This window comes from Heloderma suspectum, chromosome 1 (assembly GCF_057233095.1).
Source record: "Heloderma suspectum isolate Gila_16-S chromosome 1, 16-S_ref, whole genome shotgun sequence".
Lineage (NCBI taxonomy): Eukaryota > Metazoa > Chordata > Lepidosauria > Squamata > Helodermatidae > Heloderma > Heloderma suspectum.
Window position 1 is genome coordinate 7,468,699 of NC_139458.1, and position 13,357 is coordinate 7,482,055.

General features: G+C 49.0%; 1 protein-coding gene across 8 annotated transcripts in view; it reads left to right on the forward strand.

The window, feature by feature from the left end:
• Positions 1–112: 112 nt before the first annotated feature.
• TXNDC16 (thioredoxin domain containing 16) overlaps positions 113–13,357 on the forward strand; it is a 54,581-nt gene continuing 41,336 nt past the window's right edge. For 4 of the 8 annotated variants that reach the window (XR_014787831.1, XM_084834768.1, XM_084834785.1 and 1 more), the window contains exons 1-7: positions 113–213; positions 3,203–3,465; positions 4,284–4,366; positions 6,934–7,007; positions 9,474–9,548; positions 10,401–10,522; positions 12,208–12,295. Coding sequence is in view for 7 of the 8 variants with exons in the window: in XM_084834768.1 (XP_084690894.1) it covers positions 3,279–3,465; positions 4,284–4,366; positions 6,934–7,007; positions 9,474–9,548; positions 10,401–10,522; positions 12,208–12,295 (629 nt within the window). In the remaining variant the exon portion in view is untranslated. Of the gene's footprint in view, positions 214–418; positions 495–3,202; positions 3,466–4,283; positions 4,367–6,933; positions 7,008–9,473; positions 9,549–10,400; positions 10,523–12,207; positions 12,296–13,357 lie in introns of those variants that run through there. The other 4 variants (XM_084834777.1, XM_084834736.1, XM_084834793.1 and 1 more) reach the window with 2 other exon arrangements.

Sequence of the window (13,357 nt, forward strand, 5' to 3'; positions counted from 1 at the left end):
GCCGCGGCGCCCCGCCCCGCCCGCGCGCCTCGCCCGCTGGCTGCCTGCCCCGTCACTCCGCCGCGGGGCCCCGCCCCGCTGAGGCGCTCGCCCCGCCTTTCCCCTCGCTCCTGGGGCGGGCGGGCGAGAGCGGGGCGAGGCCCGCCGTGGCTGCTGCCGCCGCTGCCGCTTTCACAGAGCGGGCGCCTGCCTGCCTGCCTGCCTGCCTGCGCGGTAGGGATGGAGCGTGTAGCTCGCTGCGGGCGGAGGGGAGCGGCCCCGGGGCCCTCCTTCGCTTGCACGGGGCGGCTTTTTCTGGCTGGGGGATGCTGGGAGTTGTAGTCCAGCGCAGCCGGAGGCCCCTCCCCTCCAGGCGCCTCCGAGCCGCTCTGCGCGATTGTTCTGCTCCTTGAGTGATGGCATTTATATCCTGCCTCTTCCCCCTCAAGGAACCCAAGGCGGCCCGCGTAGGCCTCCTCCTCCCTATGTTGTCTTCTCAACAACAGCCCTGCGAGGTAGGTAGCGCTGAGAGCCTGCGACTGGCCCAAGGTCACCCTGTGAGCTCCCATGGCCAAGGGGGGACTAGAACCCGCATCTCCCAGCTCCCAGCCCAAGACTTGAACCACTGCACCACACTGGGTTTTTATCTCATTGCATGAGGACACGGAATCATGGGCTCAAGTGACAGGAAGCCACATTCCGGCTGAGCATCAGGAAAAACGTCCTGGCTGTTAGAGCAGTACAAAAACAGAACCAATGACCTGGGGAGGCGGTGGGCTCTCCCACACTGGAGGCCTTCAAGACGGGGCTGGACAGCCATCTGTCAGGGATGCTCTGAGCTGGGTTCCTGCGCTGAGCAGGGGGTTGGACTCGATGGCCTTGTTGGCCCCTTCCAACCCTACTCTTCTCTGATTCTAAGCCTTGCTCTGCAGCCCTGCTTGCCTAGCAGCTGCACCTGTTTTGTCATTAGATGCATCTGTGGCTTCTCCCTTCCTTCCCCCCGGCCCCTAAAAAAGCTCTGCCGCTCCATCTCAGCCAGGGTGCAGAAGCTCTTTCAGCCTGAGGGCCGAATTCCATTTGGGAGAAGCAGAAATAGACGTTTTTCTGGAATTCTCTTGCTTTCTCCATGATCCAGCGAATGTTGTTGATTTGATCTCTAGTTCCTCTGCCTCTTTGAAACCCAGCTTGTACTTCTGGTAGTTCTCGGTTCACATGCTGTTGAAGCCTAGCTTGTAGGATTCTGAGCATCACCTTGCTGGCATGTGAAATGAGCGCAATTGTGCAGTAGTTTGAACACTCTTTGGCATTGCCCTTCTTTGGAATTGGAATGTAAACTGACCTTTTTCAGTCTTGCGGCCACTGTTGAGTGTTCCAGATTTGTTGGCATATTGAGTGCAGCACTTTAACAGCATCATCTTTTAGGATTTTAAATAGCTCAGCTGGAATACTGTCATCTCCGCTAGCTTTGTTGTTACTAATGCTTCCTAAGGCCCACTTGACTTCACTCTCTAGGATGTCTGGCTCAAGTTCAGTGACCGCACTATCATGGCTATCAGGGACATTCAGATCTTTCCTGTATAGTTCTTCTGTGTATTCTTGCCACCTCTTCTTAATCTCATCTGTTTTAGTTAGGTCCCTGCCTTCTGCAAATTGGCATTTCTACATAGACTGGCTAGAGAGGGAATGCACACTAAGGCTGCAACTCTGCATGCTTTCCTGGGAGCATGCCCCATTGAAAACAATGGAGCTTACTTTTGAGTAGACATGCATAGGATTTTACTGTTAAAGTATTTATTAGTATTATTAGATTTAAGGTGCAATCCTATGCACGTTTAGACAGAAAAAAAGTCCTGCAAGTGCTGGCTAGGGCGTGCTGGGAGTTGTAGGCCGGTTTTCTGTCTAAGCATGCATAGGATTGCACCTTAAGGGTATGAAAAGTTCCACCAGGGCAGCGAAGTAAGGCAGCTTTCATTAGCATATGAGAGGCAGTGTGGTATAGAATTGGGGACACCTGGGTTCAAATGCCCAGTTGGCCATGAAGCAGTATGGGTGACCTTGGGCCCTTCACCAACTCTCAGCCCTGCCTACTTCACAGGGTTGTTGTGAGGATAAAATGTGGGGGGCGGTGGGAGGAGCATGTACACTGCCTTGAGCTCTTTGGAGGAAAGGCAGGATATAAGTGTCATAAATAAAGAAATGTGGTTGAGGGTGATGAGGCCAGTGGTGGCCAGAGCACAAGGGCCTTTTCAGTGGTGGCTCCCCAGCATTGGAATTCTTTCCCTTGGAAGGGTTGCCTGGTGCCAATCCTCACACCTTTTCAGCACCATGAAACCCCTTTTTATTTTCCCTGACCTTTTAGCCCCTAGTTTTGTTCCAGTCCTACTCTGGCTTTTGTATACCGTGCTGCTCGCTGTGGTTTATTGGGTTTTGGTTGTTTGCTTATATTGTTTTTACATTACACTGGATTGAGGGAGTATGGGTGTTCTGCATTAAAAAAAATCTGAGAGAAAAAAAGCTGAATTCTGCAACTAGTATAAATTTTGCAAAGCCAAGCAGTTTTGCACAGATGCTTTTATTTTGCATAATTCATGCTGGTTTTACCAGCCCCTGGTGGGATAAGGGCAAAAGAACACCACAGAACCTCTGATTCTGCAGCTTCTCTGGCATCTTAAATCTCAGCAGATGTTGCCCACCCATTTTACAGCATATTTCCCCAGCACTAGAGGCTAGAAACTCGCCTTTTGTTTTGAAATGAAAGCAGATATTCTTAGGAAGCTGGAATCCTGGGCCACCATCACATTCTTTGTTTTTTGTGTATGTGTGTTTCTGTGGAATTGCAGCTCACACCCAGCCTTCCATATAACTGCATTTGGTTGCATCCCTCCCTTATTACGTTTGCCTTTCTCCTGCCTTTGCATTTCTCCCACTTTTGAAAATTAGTTTGTAAGCTATGAGGTAGGTTGTCTTTTTTGATGATGTAGCTTTGTCAAGCACCATGCACTTAAATGGCATTATTTATTGTTGGTTTCTGTTGCTCTCCCCTCTATGGACTTATTCCCTTGCTTTTCCTGCACATTGCACCTTGAACCTCATAAAAAAACCCTACTGACTAGCAGAGCGCTTTTCCCCATCAGGAGAAATAACTCTCCTCCCTATATAAAGTGTTCCGCTATAAAGTGATGTGTTCATTATTTGTATGTTTTGGCCTTATCCATTTTTTCAGTTACAGATCTGGAAGAGATTCAAAACAGGAGCGATAACTATCTTTAGGATCTGGTCTCCCAGCGAGATCTATATAAATGGCTGAAATCATGACACCACCGCAAATGAATGGAAGGTGCCTCCCCTTCTCCCTCCTGCTCTTGTGTGCTTCGTGTGTGTCTACAGCAAGCCACGCAGAAGACGTGGTTCTGGAGCCAAGCCCCCCGGAGTATTTCAGTGGCTTGCAAGCATCTAAAGCATCTTTGGTTTATTTTCAGAGAGACAGTGAGTGTATTCACCATATGCATTTTTATTACCTTTGCTTATTAGGATTAGTAAGTGATGCAAGCGAAAAGGAGGAAGGAAGGGAGAGAGCATGATTGGGAGGGAGAACAGAGTCAAAGGTGTGTGAAAATACATATTTTGCTGATTCAGACATAATAGTAGCCAGCCTTGTGCTTGCATCCTCATAAGGTTGTAAGAAGAGCCCTGTGGCTGGAGTGGACTATCTAGAGGAAGATTGGACTAACACCTTTCCAGATCTTAAAGATCTGGATTAATTCCTATTTTGGGTTGCGTATGATGAGAAATGGCTTGAGGGACATCCAGAGTTCTCTGATAATCATGGATTGCAGATAAACTGACAAGGACTTTTTTTTTTTAAGTGTCCATGGAGATGTGAAATTCATGGGGATAGCATTTTTAGATAAGAAGGCCATATGAGAAGATCTGCTGCATTTGAATGTAACACAGGTTCCCTTGCGTTTGGAAACTGAATTAATTTCAGTTCAGATGTGGGTATTTTAAACGATTGTTTACTGGTGCCGCTCAGCCAAAGATTTAGGTGGTCATTTTGACTTAGCATGTGAAATTCCATCAACTCTTTACTTTTTCTCATCATCAGCACACAGCTCGTCTTATCCCTTGGCCCTTCATCAGGTTTTCTCTCCCCACTGCCTACTCAACCCCTCCTTCCCTCAGCTCACTGGTCTCTGTGGAGCACACAGGCCCTCCGAGATGATCTTGTGCTGCCAACAAATTCTTATGGAATGATAATGATAATTGCGATCATAAAGCTGAGCAAGGTCTTGTTTATATTCCAGCTTCTCCTTCGGCTGAGGTGTTCCTGGAGCAGCTGGAGAGCTCCGTAGAAGCCCTCCGAGACTATGGAATTTCAGTCTTAAAGGTAAACATTATTTTCTGCCTTGTATGCCACTGGGGAAGCCTGGTTCTCAGAGACAGTTCAGCCAGTCTCTACCTTGGGTGTAAATATGCCCTGGCACTCTTTAGCCCAGGGGTGTTGAACCTTTTTCAGCCCGAGGGCCAGGTTCTATTTCAGAGAAGCTCTCAGGGGCCGCATTTCAGGGGTGGGTGGAGCCCAAGGCAAAATGGGGAGGGCCAAAAGGACCGGCATATTTAATCTTAAAGCTCTTCCTGCCAGTAACGAAGCCTTAGGGGAGGCATTTCAACATTGAAGAATGGGGAAAAAACTGCAAAGACTGGAAAACCAGCAGACAGTTGGGGAGAAGGGGGCAGGGCCAGAGGAAGGAGGCGTGTCCATCTGGGGAAACCTGGAGAGCCAGATGGGGACCCCAGGAGGTTCAGATGTGGCCCATGGCCTGAGGTTGTGCACCCCTGCTGTAGCCAAATGTTGCCCATAGACTTATAAATGTGGAGTAAAAGGGTCCTCTAGACAAAAAAATGAACATAGGAAGCTGCCTTCTATGCAGTCAGTCCATTGGTCCACCTAGCCCAGTGTTGTCTTCTGTAGTCTTCCCCAACCTGGCACTCTCCAGCTGTGCTAGACTGCACCAGGTGCGGGAAGGCTCTGGCTGGCTGTTGTCCCTCCAAGATCTCATGCTGAGAAGGTTCTTTCCCAACACCACATCCTAGAGTGTTTTTGAACTGGAATTGCAGGGGGTTGAACCTGGGACCTTCATCATGCAACTCACACGCTCTGCCACTGAGCCACCACCCCTGTCCTGGGGCTGTATTTCTTCTGGCAGGAGATGGGGGAGAAGGTTTGTAAGAGGAAACCATTTGGGATCTGGATGTCAGGAAGTGAGAGAGAGAGGACTAGATCAAGGCATTTTTCTCCCTCTCTCAAAGTACTAGAATCCAGTGGGGTCATCGCATGAAGCTGACTGGTGGGGAGATTCAAGGCAGATAAAGGGAAGTCCTTCACACAGTGCATCGTTAAAGTTGGAATTCACTTCCACAGGATGTAGTGACGGCCACCAATTTGGATGGCTTTAAAAGGGGATTGGACAAATTCCTTGAGGAGAAGGCTATCGATGGCTGCTAGTCCTGATAGCTATGTACTACCTCCAGTACCTGAGGCAGTGAGCCTATGTACACCAGTTGCTGGGGAACATGGGTGGGAGGGTGCTGTTGCACTTGTGTCCTGCTTGTGGTTTCCTGGTCGACAGCTGGTTGGCCACTGCATGAACAGAATGCTGGACTAGATGGACCCCGGTCTGATCCAGAAGGGCTCTTCTGATGTTTCTGTGTTCTTAAGTCCTCTTTCTGATATAATGAGGGGCAAATTAGGCAATGTGTTAAATGTATGATTACAGTATAAAGTATCTGTTTTTGTTCTAATAGCAACCATCATCTCAGGAAGGAAGTTGCCTTTTTAGTGCCAATGGAAGCTCCCCTCCTGGGGCGAATAGCAGCTTTGGGGACAGGTGGGATTGTAATCAGGACGATGGTGTGGAGGGTAGATTTTATCTCTGCTCCACGTGTGCTGCAGCCCCAGTCCTGCCCCTGCTGCTTTTAAAAATAAACTCAAGCGTGCTAAATGCAATTGCCCATTCAATGTATCATCTGGTTTGGCCCTGCACTGCTGACCTGGGGGACTCCAGGTGGCTAGGGGTGATAAGAGTTGCAGTCCCATTCATCTGGAGAGCACCAGGGTGGGAAAGGGTGAGCTGTAGTGAAGTTGCGTGACAAATGACAAGTGGTGCAAGCACGGCATCACATTTGGAATTCAAGCCGATGCAGTCCCAGTGTGGAGACTATACCGCTTCATCGTGTGCAGCTGAATTGGCTCCGAGTTTCAAACATTATCTGTCCAGAGTGATGATGATAATAACAACAGTATGATCATATTGCACCAGTGCTTTGTGATCTGCACTGGCTGCCAGTCCATTTCCGGGTCCAATGCAAAGTGCTGGTATTAACTTTCCGAGCCCTAAACAGCTTGGGGCCAGGTGATCTGAAGGAGCGTCCCCTCCCATTATACACCTGCCTGGATGCTAAGATCAGCTTCTGAGGCTCTGCTTCAGGTGCCAAATAAGGTGAGGCAGGTGGCTGTTAAGAAGAGGGCCTTTCAGTGGTGGCAGCCCGGCTGTAGAACCGGGGTGGCTGACCTGGTGCCTGCATTGTAGTCTTTTCGAAGCCCAGTGAAGACCTTTTTATTTTCCCAGGCTTTTTAGTTGTTCAGGTTTTTTTTTTTTTTTTAAGTGTGTGTGTGTTCTAAGATCTTTGCACAGCTGCTGGCTTTTACTTTGGATTTTACTCTGTTGTTTTAAACTTTTAAATGTTTTTAATATGAAATTTTATAATCTTGTATTTTATGGTTTTAAGTTTTGTTCTGTGAACCTCCCAGAGAGCTTCAGCTATTGGGCCGTGTGGAAATGTAATAGGTAATAAAATACATAAAAATAATAATACAAAGCATGAGAGAATCCAAGGCACTTTGGACGCGTTATCTCAGTAAGGATCTCAGGATGTCTGTCTTCCTCTTCCCAGGTTAACTGCCACAGAGGAGAAGCATCAGGTTACTGTAGAGAGGACAGTTCCTTGGAAAAAGCATACCTGTTTAGGTAAGTAGTGCATCTGATTGGAAATGAATAAATTAAGCATCATTGACTCTGCTTCCATGAGAGGGCTTTGAGACTGAATCAAAACCTCAAAAGTATCAAGTACAGGCACATCCGGCTGAGAAGGCCTTGATCCTGGTTCAGTTTACACTGAATTGGACTGAACAACCTCCATACCCATACCAGATTGTGCTGGAAATTTATCAGAGGCTCTGCCTCGTTTATCTGAAAGACCACCACTTCATCTCCCATAACCCTCCAAGGTCTCTATAGCCAAGAGAGAATTAGTGGCCTCTTGTGAATCTTCTTCAGTGGCTATAAGCACCTGTTTGGATGTGCTCTCAGTTTACTAAAGGACTATGAGTTTGGGTTGGACTTGCGGTGCGGACTGCGCAGACCTATTTATTTAATCAATTTATATATGCCACTTATCTTTTAAGCGGTTTAGGAAATAAAAAAATACATCAGCTCATCAGTTAAAATGCTTAAAATTTTGAAAAGCAAAATTAAAAACACAATAAGCACTAAACGAACTAACTCTGCAGCACGAACATTCAGTGAAAGCTTGGGTCAAGAGATGGGTCTTAGGAAGCTGCCCTGCATATGGTTAGTCTCCCCCCACCCCCCACCCCATCCAAGACAGTCACTCGTAGCAACTCTCTAGAGTCTTTCACATCACCTGCTGCTTGGTTCTCTTTTAACTGGACATGCCAAAGACTGAACCAACCCTGGACCCCTTGCAGACAAAGCAGATGCTTTCCCACGGAGCTGTGGACCCACCGTTCAGTGGCCTTTTTTCAGCCCTCATCAGGCCAGCCAAGAAAAGGTGGAGCCAGGTTGGTGCTCGGGCCCTCAGCCATTGTGCTGGGACAGCAAGATTCTCCCCGCCAGCAGCTGGGGAGTTCCAGCCAGCAGTGTAGCGGACCCAGGGCTGGTAGCGATGCCGCGCCCACACTTTTGGATGAGCAGGGATGCTGCTGTGATCGGTCAGCCCCCTTCAAGCATCCCTGTTCCCTCTGATCTTAGCTGCAATCCTGAAAGTAGCTGGAGAGGGATGCATTTTCCTGACAACCATATCTTGTTCCTTATTGTAATGGTAAGTATTTTGTGTTGGCTGGGTCTTGAATGGGGAATTAAGACCCAGCAGTTTTATAAAAGGCCTGCTCCTGGTGGAGATGGAAACTCCTGGAGCTGGTTTGTTGATCTGGATCAGAACAGCTGCCTGCACTTCTGGACTCTCACTGGCTGCGTAGGAATGGGGGCTGTCATGATGAGAGCCTGCGCTTCCAAATGGACTGCGACAGCTCTCCTTCCAACTCATCTGGTCCAGCACTGTCTCCTCTGAAGGTTCCCCAACCCGACACCCTCCAGATGTGATGAATGACAACTCCTGTCACCCCAGTCAGCACATCTGGCGGCTGGCGGCTTGGGCAAGGCTGGTCTGCTCCAACGTGGGCTTGGGCATCCTGTGAGCAAAGGGACCGGCATCCCATTGTACTCGGCTGCATAAAGCGGTCCGAACCCTCTTTTAACCTCTTTGGGCCAGACCTGAGGGCCTTTCAACAATGAGCTGTGAGGAGCTGACTGCTGGCCTTCGGTGCCAGCCCTCGTCTGCTTGGGCCAAGGTTTTGTCTTTGCATGCACAACTCATGAGGCTCCCCTGCTGCACACTCCAGCCCTATGTGGGGGAGAAGAGTGGCAGTTTCTGACATCCTGACACGGTTCAGACGCCCGCTGAAGTCACAGGAGAGCAGAGACAGAGGGTCTCAGCAGAGGAGGTGGAAGAGGGTGTACCCTCTGGGCAGCACAGTGGCAGGCGTAGCAGCAGGGCCGGCGTCAAGGGTTGGCATGGCTGGGCACCTGCGGAGTGCCCACACCCCAGTAGGGGCGCACTGACAAGAGACCCCTGGAGTTGCTCCTCCTCTTCGCCATGGCAACCTGCTTGTTCCCCTGCCTCTCGCTCTGGCCCAGACAACGGTGGGGGCAAGGAGGAGGAGCAGCAGATGCCACAACCCACTTTCTCCCTGGCTGTCTGCCCCTCAAGCAAGCAAGTGGCACCAGTGATGAGAAAGAGGAGGAGGAGTAACAGCAGCTGGTGACAATGGTGATGAGGAGGGAGACTCACTGAAGGAGGAGGCCCAGTGAGGGGACTTGCCCAAGGGCCCTCAAGGACCTGGAGCCGGAACTCTGCACCAGCCAGGCTCTCCTATCAGAGTGGACAAGGCCCAGAACCAGCTCACGGCCTGAGAGTCGGGCTGGTTGCAAGCCCTGTTGCAGGATCAAGGGACTGGACCCTGGGTGCACACGTGAGGTGGCTGGTAAATTTGTCTTTCCTGGCGTGTTCCCGGTCCCTTGTAGCAAAAGCTGAGTGGCCAGGGTGCCCTGAGGTCCCCAGAGAGTGGATGTGTGGGAGCCAGCTTCCAGTGTTCCTTCAGAAGCTTTCGGCTCAGCTTCGATCTCTTTCTCCAGGGGCCAGGTGCTGCTCCGTGAGCTCCCTACGGACGCCTTGTTCAGCGTGGACGCCATCGTGGCAAACGTGCTGTTGTAAGTCGCTGTGCCATCTGTCCGTTCACCACCTGCCTGCTGGCCGCTTTTTCATTTTGTGTGGAAAGCAGGTTGCTGCATCTGGCTCTGGCTGAACCCGCGGGAGTTGCGGAGGGCCTCGAGAGGTGCTGTTTGCTGCCATTTGTCTTTGGGGGCAAATTGCAGTTAGGGGTGGTGGTGGAAAATCAGTGCGACGGGGCGGGGGGAAGGAAGCATCAGAATGATCTAATGATAAAAATCCTACACCAGCCTGTCAGCAAAATTTAAATCCACCTGTGGAATTTGCTACCACAAGATGTAGTGATGGCCACAAACCTGGAAAGCTTTAAAGGGGGGTTAAATAAATTCCTGGAGGAGAAGGCTGTCAATGGCTACTAGTCCTGATGGGTCTGTGCTCCCTCCAGTATCAGGGGCAGTCTGCCTGTGCATACCAGTTGCTGGGGAGCATGGCTGGGGAGGGGGGTGCTCCTGCTGTTGCACTCGTGTCCTGCTTGTGGGTTTGTGCGGGCAGCTGGTTGGGCATCGTGTGAACAGCATGCTGGACTGGGTGGACCTTGGTCTAAACCAGGATGGCTCTTCTTATGTTCTCTATTTTATCAATGTAATACAGAATTAGTGAGGATTAAATTAATACCTGGCGTGCTATGGTCCATGGGGTCACGAAGAGTCAGACATGACTTAACGACTGAACAACAACAACAAGCATTTCACTAAATAATAAGGGGACAGTGAAACACATGGCGCTTACCTGAGTAAAAAATACCCGCTTGGGAACCCCCACTTGAAATGGCTGCATGGGAACGAGGGACTGTCCTCAACTACATGCCGCTCCCTGTGTCTCCTTCTTCCCAGCGCCCTCCTCTTCAATGAAGTGAGGTATGCGACAACGCTGGTGGACCTGCAGAATCTGGAAGGCACCCTGAAGGGCCAGACGGACCTGGTTTTTGCGTATGTGCAGGCTATTGGGACTGCAGGTAATAAATTGGGATTTATTACAGTTCTATACTGCCCAACAGCCGAAGCTCTCTGGGCGGTTCACAGAAATTAAAACCAGAAGTACAGCATAAAAACAATATAAAATATAAAAGCTTAAAACTACAGTATAAAAGTACAACCAGAATAAAACCTAACAGCAATGTAGAGATATAAAATACAGTAACAAATTCAAAACAGCAGAGCTAAAAGACTAGAATGCTAAAATTCCTGGGAAAATAAAAAGGTCTTCACCTGGTGCCAGAAAAACACAGCGTAGATGCCTGTCGAACCTGTCTTGGGAGCTCATTCCACAACCGGGGTGCCACAACAGAAAAGGCCCTCTTCCTGGTAGTCACCCGCCTCACTTCCTTTGGCAGGGGCTCCTGGAGAAGGACCCCTGAAGATGATCTTAGGGTCTAGGCAGGTACATATGGGAGAAGACGATCCTTCGGATAACCTGACCCCAAGCCAAATGTTAATACCAGCACTGTGAATAGGGCCCAGGTTCTTAAGTAAGCAACAAGGGAGATTCCCCTCCAGAACTTTTAGGAGCAGCTGCTTTAGCGCTGTGCTCTGGCTTATAAAGGCAATGGCTAAACTGTGGTTGAACTTTAGGGCCTTGGATCATGGGAACTTTCAGATTGGACCATGAAGGATGTTTTTTCGTTTTTGTTTTGTTTTTAAAAAGAGCTATTGATAAAACATTTTCCTTTGGTTTGAAAGTCATGTACCCCGCCCTTGACTTTTGAAAAGATTAATGATTGTAAAGGATAAGAATGTAAGGGCATGTTTTTAAGGGATAGAGGGAAAAAGCAATACTAGCATAGATCTAGTGTATATTCCAAGAAAAATAATCCAATCTACTCTCTCTGCATTCAGGAAACTTTTTAATTTGGCTTTTTAAATTGTTGCTATGGGTTTTAAGGTTGTTTTTAACATTTTACTATGTCTTTGTTTCTGATCTTTGTTTTCTGAATTTTTGTAAACCTCCTTGGCTTGTTTCAGAAGGGCAGACTAGAAATGCAATAAATAATACAAAATAATGAGAAGTTTTTAATGGTCTGCTCCTTTTGGAGTCTGCTTTGCTTTTTTTTTAAAACTGATGGGCCATTTTGGTGCTGACACTTTATTATTTTTAGGGTGCTTCCAGGGGAGGGTTTTACCATGCAATCTCACTGCCTTGTTCAGAGTTTTACAAGGAGTAAAATCTTCAATTTGTAATGCTCCTGTGTTTTCCCACTGCATCTTCCACCTTTCTCCTTACTGGAAAAAAAATCTATTAAGGAAGAAAAGACAGAACTGCTGCATGATGACTTTTTAAGCGTCTGCGCTAGGAGTCCTCCATCTGGAAGCCCCCTTAGTGCTGTTTCGTCATTTTATTTTATTTTATTTTATTTTATTTTATTTTGGATTGGATTATTTTTCTGTAAGCTACTTTAAGCAGTGGTGATAATTATATTCTGTGTGTGCGTGCACGCCTGTTTGTGTATGTATAAGTGTGTGGGTATAATTGTTTGTGTATGTATGAATGTGTGTGCGCTGTTCCTGAAAACCTGGGCTGTAATTTTTTACCTGGCCAGATACTGCAGAGAGGATTGGGAAGGTATAGGAGGAAAGTAGAGACAGAAAAGAGGGCATCTGGTCTTAAAGTTATGAACTACAGAGTACACCTTTCTTTTTCTAGAGCACAGAGTGTTGATGGAAGCTGCTTTTGTCTACGACTCTTTTAAGTTTGCCTTAACCACTGAGGTGACACTTCTGAGGAGCATTCGGTATGTATTCAACAGCCAGGTGGCCGTGGGAGTTACAGGGCTAAGAGTCTCTGCTGAGCACAAACCAGATTAATGTACATAAGCCTTTGTGCAGCCCCCCAGGGCGCTCTGGCTCAGACTTGCAAGTAATCACTTGCCTGGGTGAGTAAAAATTGTCTCTGGAAGACCAAGCAAGTCTAATGCGCTGCAGTGCCATCTGGCTGGCTCCAGCCCTGAGAGCCATGTAGTCATCTGGCCTACAGAAGCATCATGTGCTGGTCTTAGTTGTGTGGTCAGTGGGCAGGAATGGAAATGGAGGACCGGTAGCTGTGAACGGTGTCTTGGGTCAGCTCAGAGAAGCTCTCACCCTAATGGCTGCTGCTGCTGTTGGACTTAAGCCTCCTGTCAAGCTAGGATAGAGATGGGGGCAACCGGACTGTCATTTTGAGGCCCCTTCGACACATGGCTGCCAAGCAAGGTGAAACTTTGGGATAAGGAGCTCTCCTGGGCAGAAATTACAGCATGCCCATGTCTGACTCCAGCGTTCCATGCTGTATGGCAAATGGCATATGGTTGTGCATGGCTGGCATTAAGGGTCGGCAGGGCTGGGCACCTGCCGAGAGCCCACATCCCGCAGGGGGCCCACTGACAAGAGCCCCCTGGAGTTGCTCCTCCTCTCCACTGTGGCAGCCTGCTTGTTCACTTTCCTCTCACTCTGGCCCAGGTAATGGTGGCGGCGAGCAGGAGGACCACTAGGTGCCTGCTCGCTCCCTGGCTCTCCACTGTCAGGCAAGCAAGTGGGAGCTGTGAGGAGAAAGAGGAGGAGAAGCCAGAGAGCAGCTGGTGGCCATGGCGGTGAGCAGGGAGACTCGCTGAGGGAGGGGGCCCATTGCGGGCGCCTTGCCCCAGGACCCTCCAAAACATGGGAGCAGCACTGTCGCTTGGGAGGCTGAAAACGTGGCATCGTTCAAACCCCTCCTGAAAGCACACCTGCCCACCCAGGCTTCCCCTGGGCTGTAAGTGAATTAATTACGCTGCTCCATTTTACTGCTCCTGGCTTTTATTTGTAGTTGGAAGTATTTT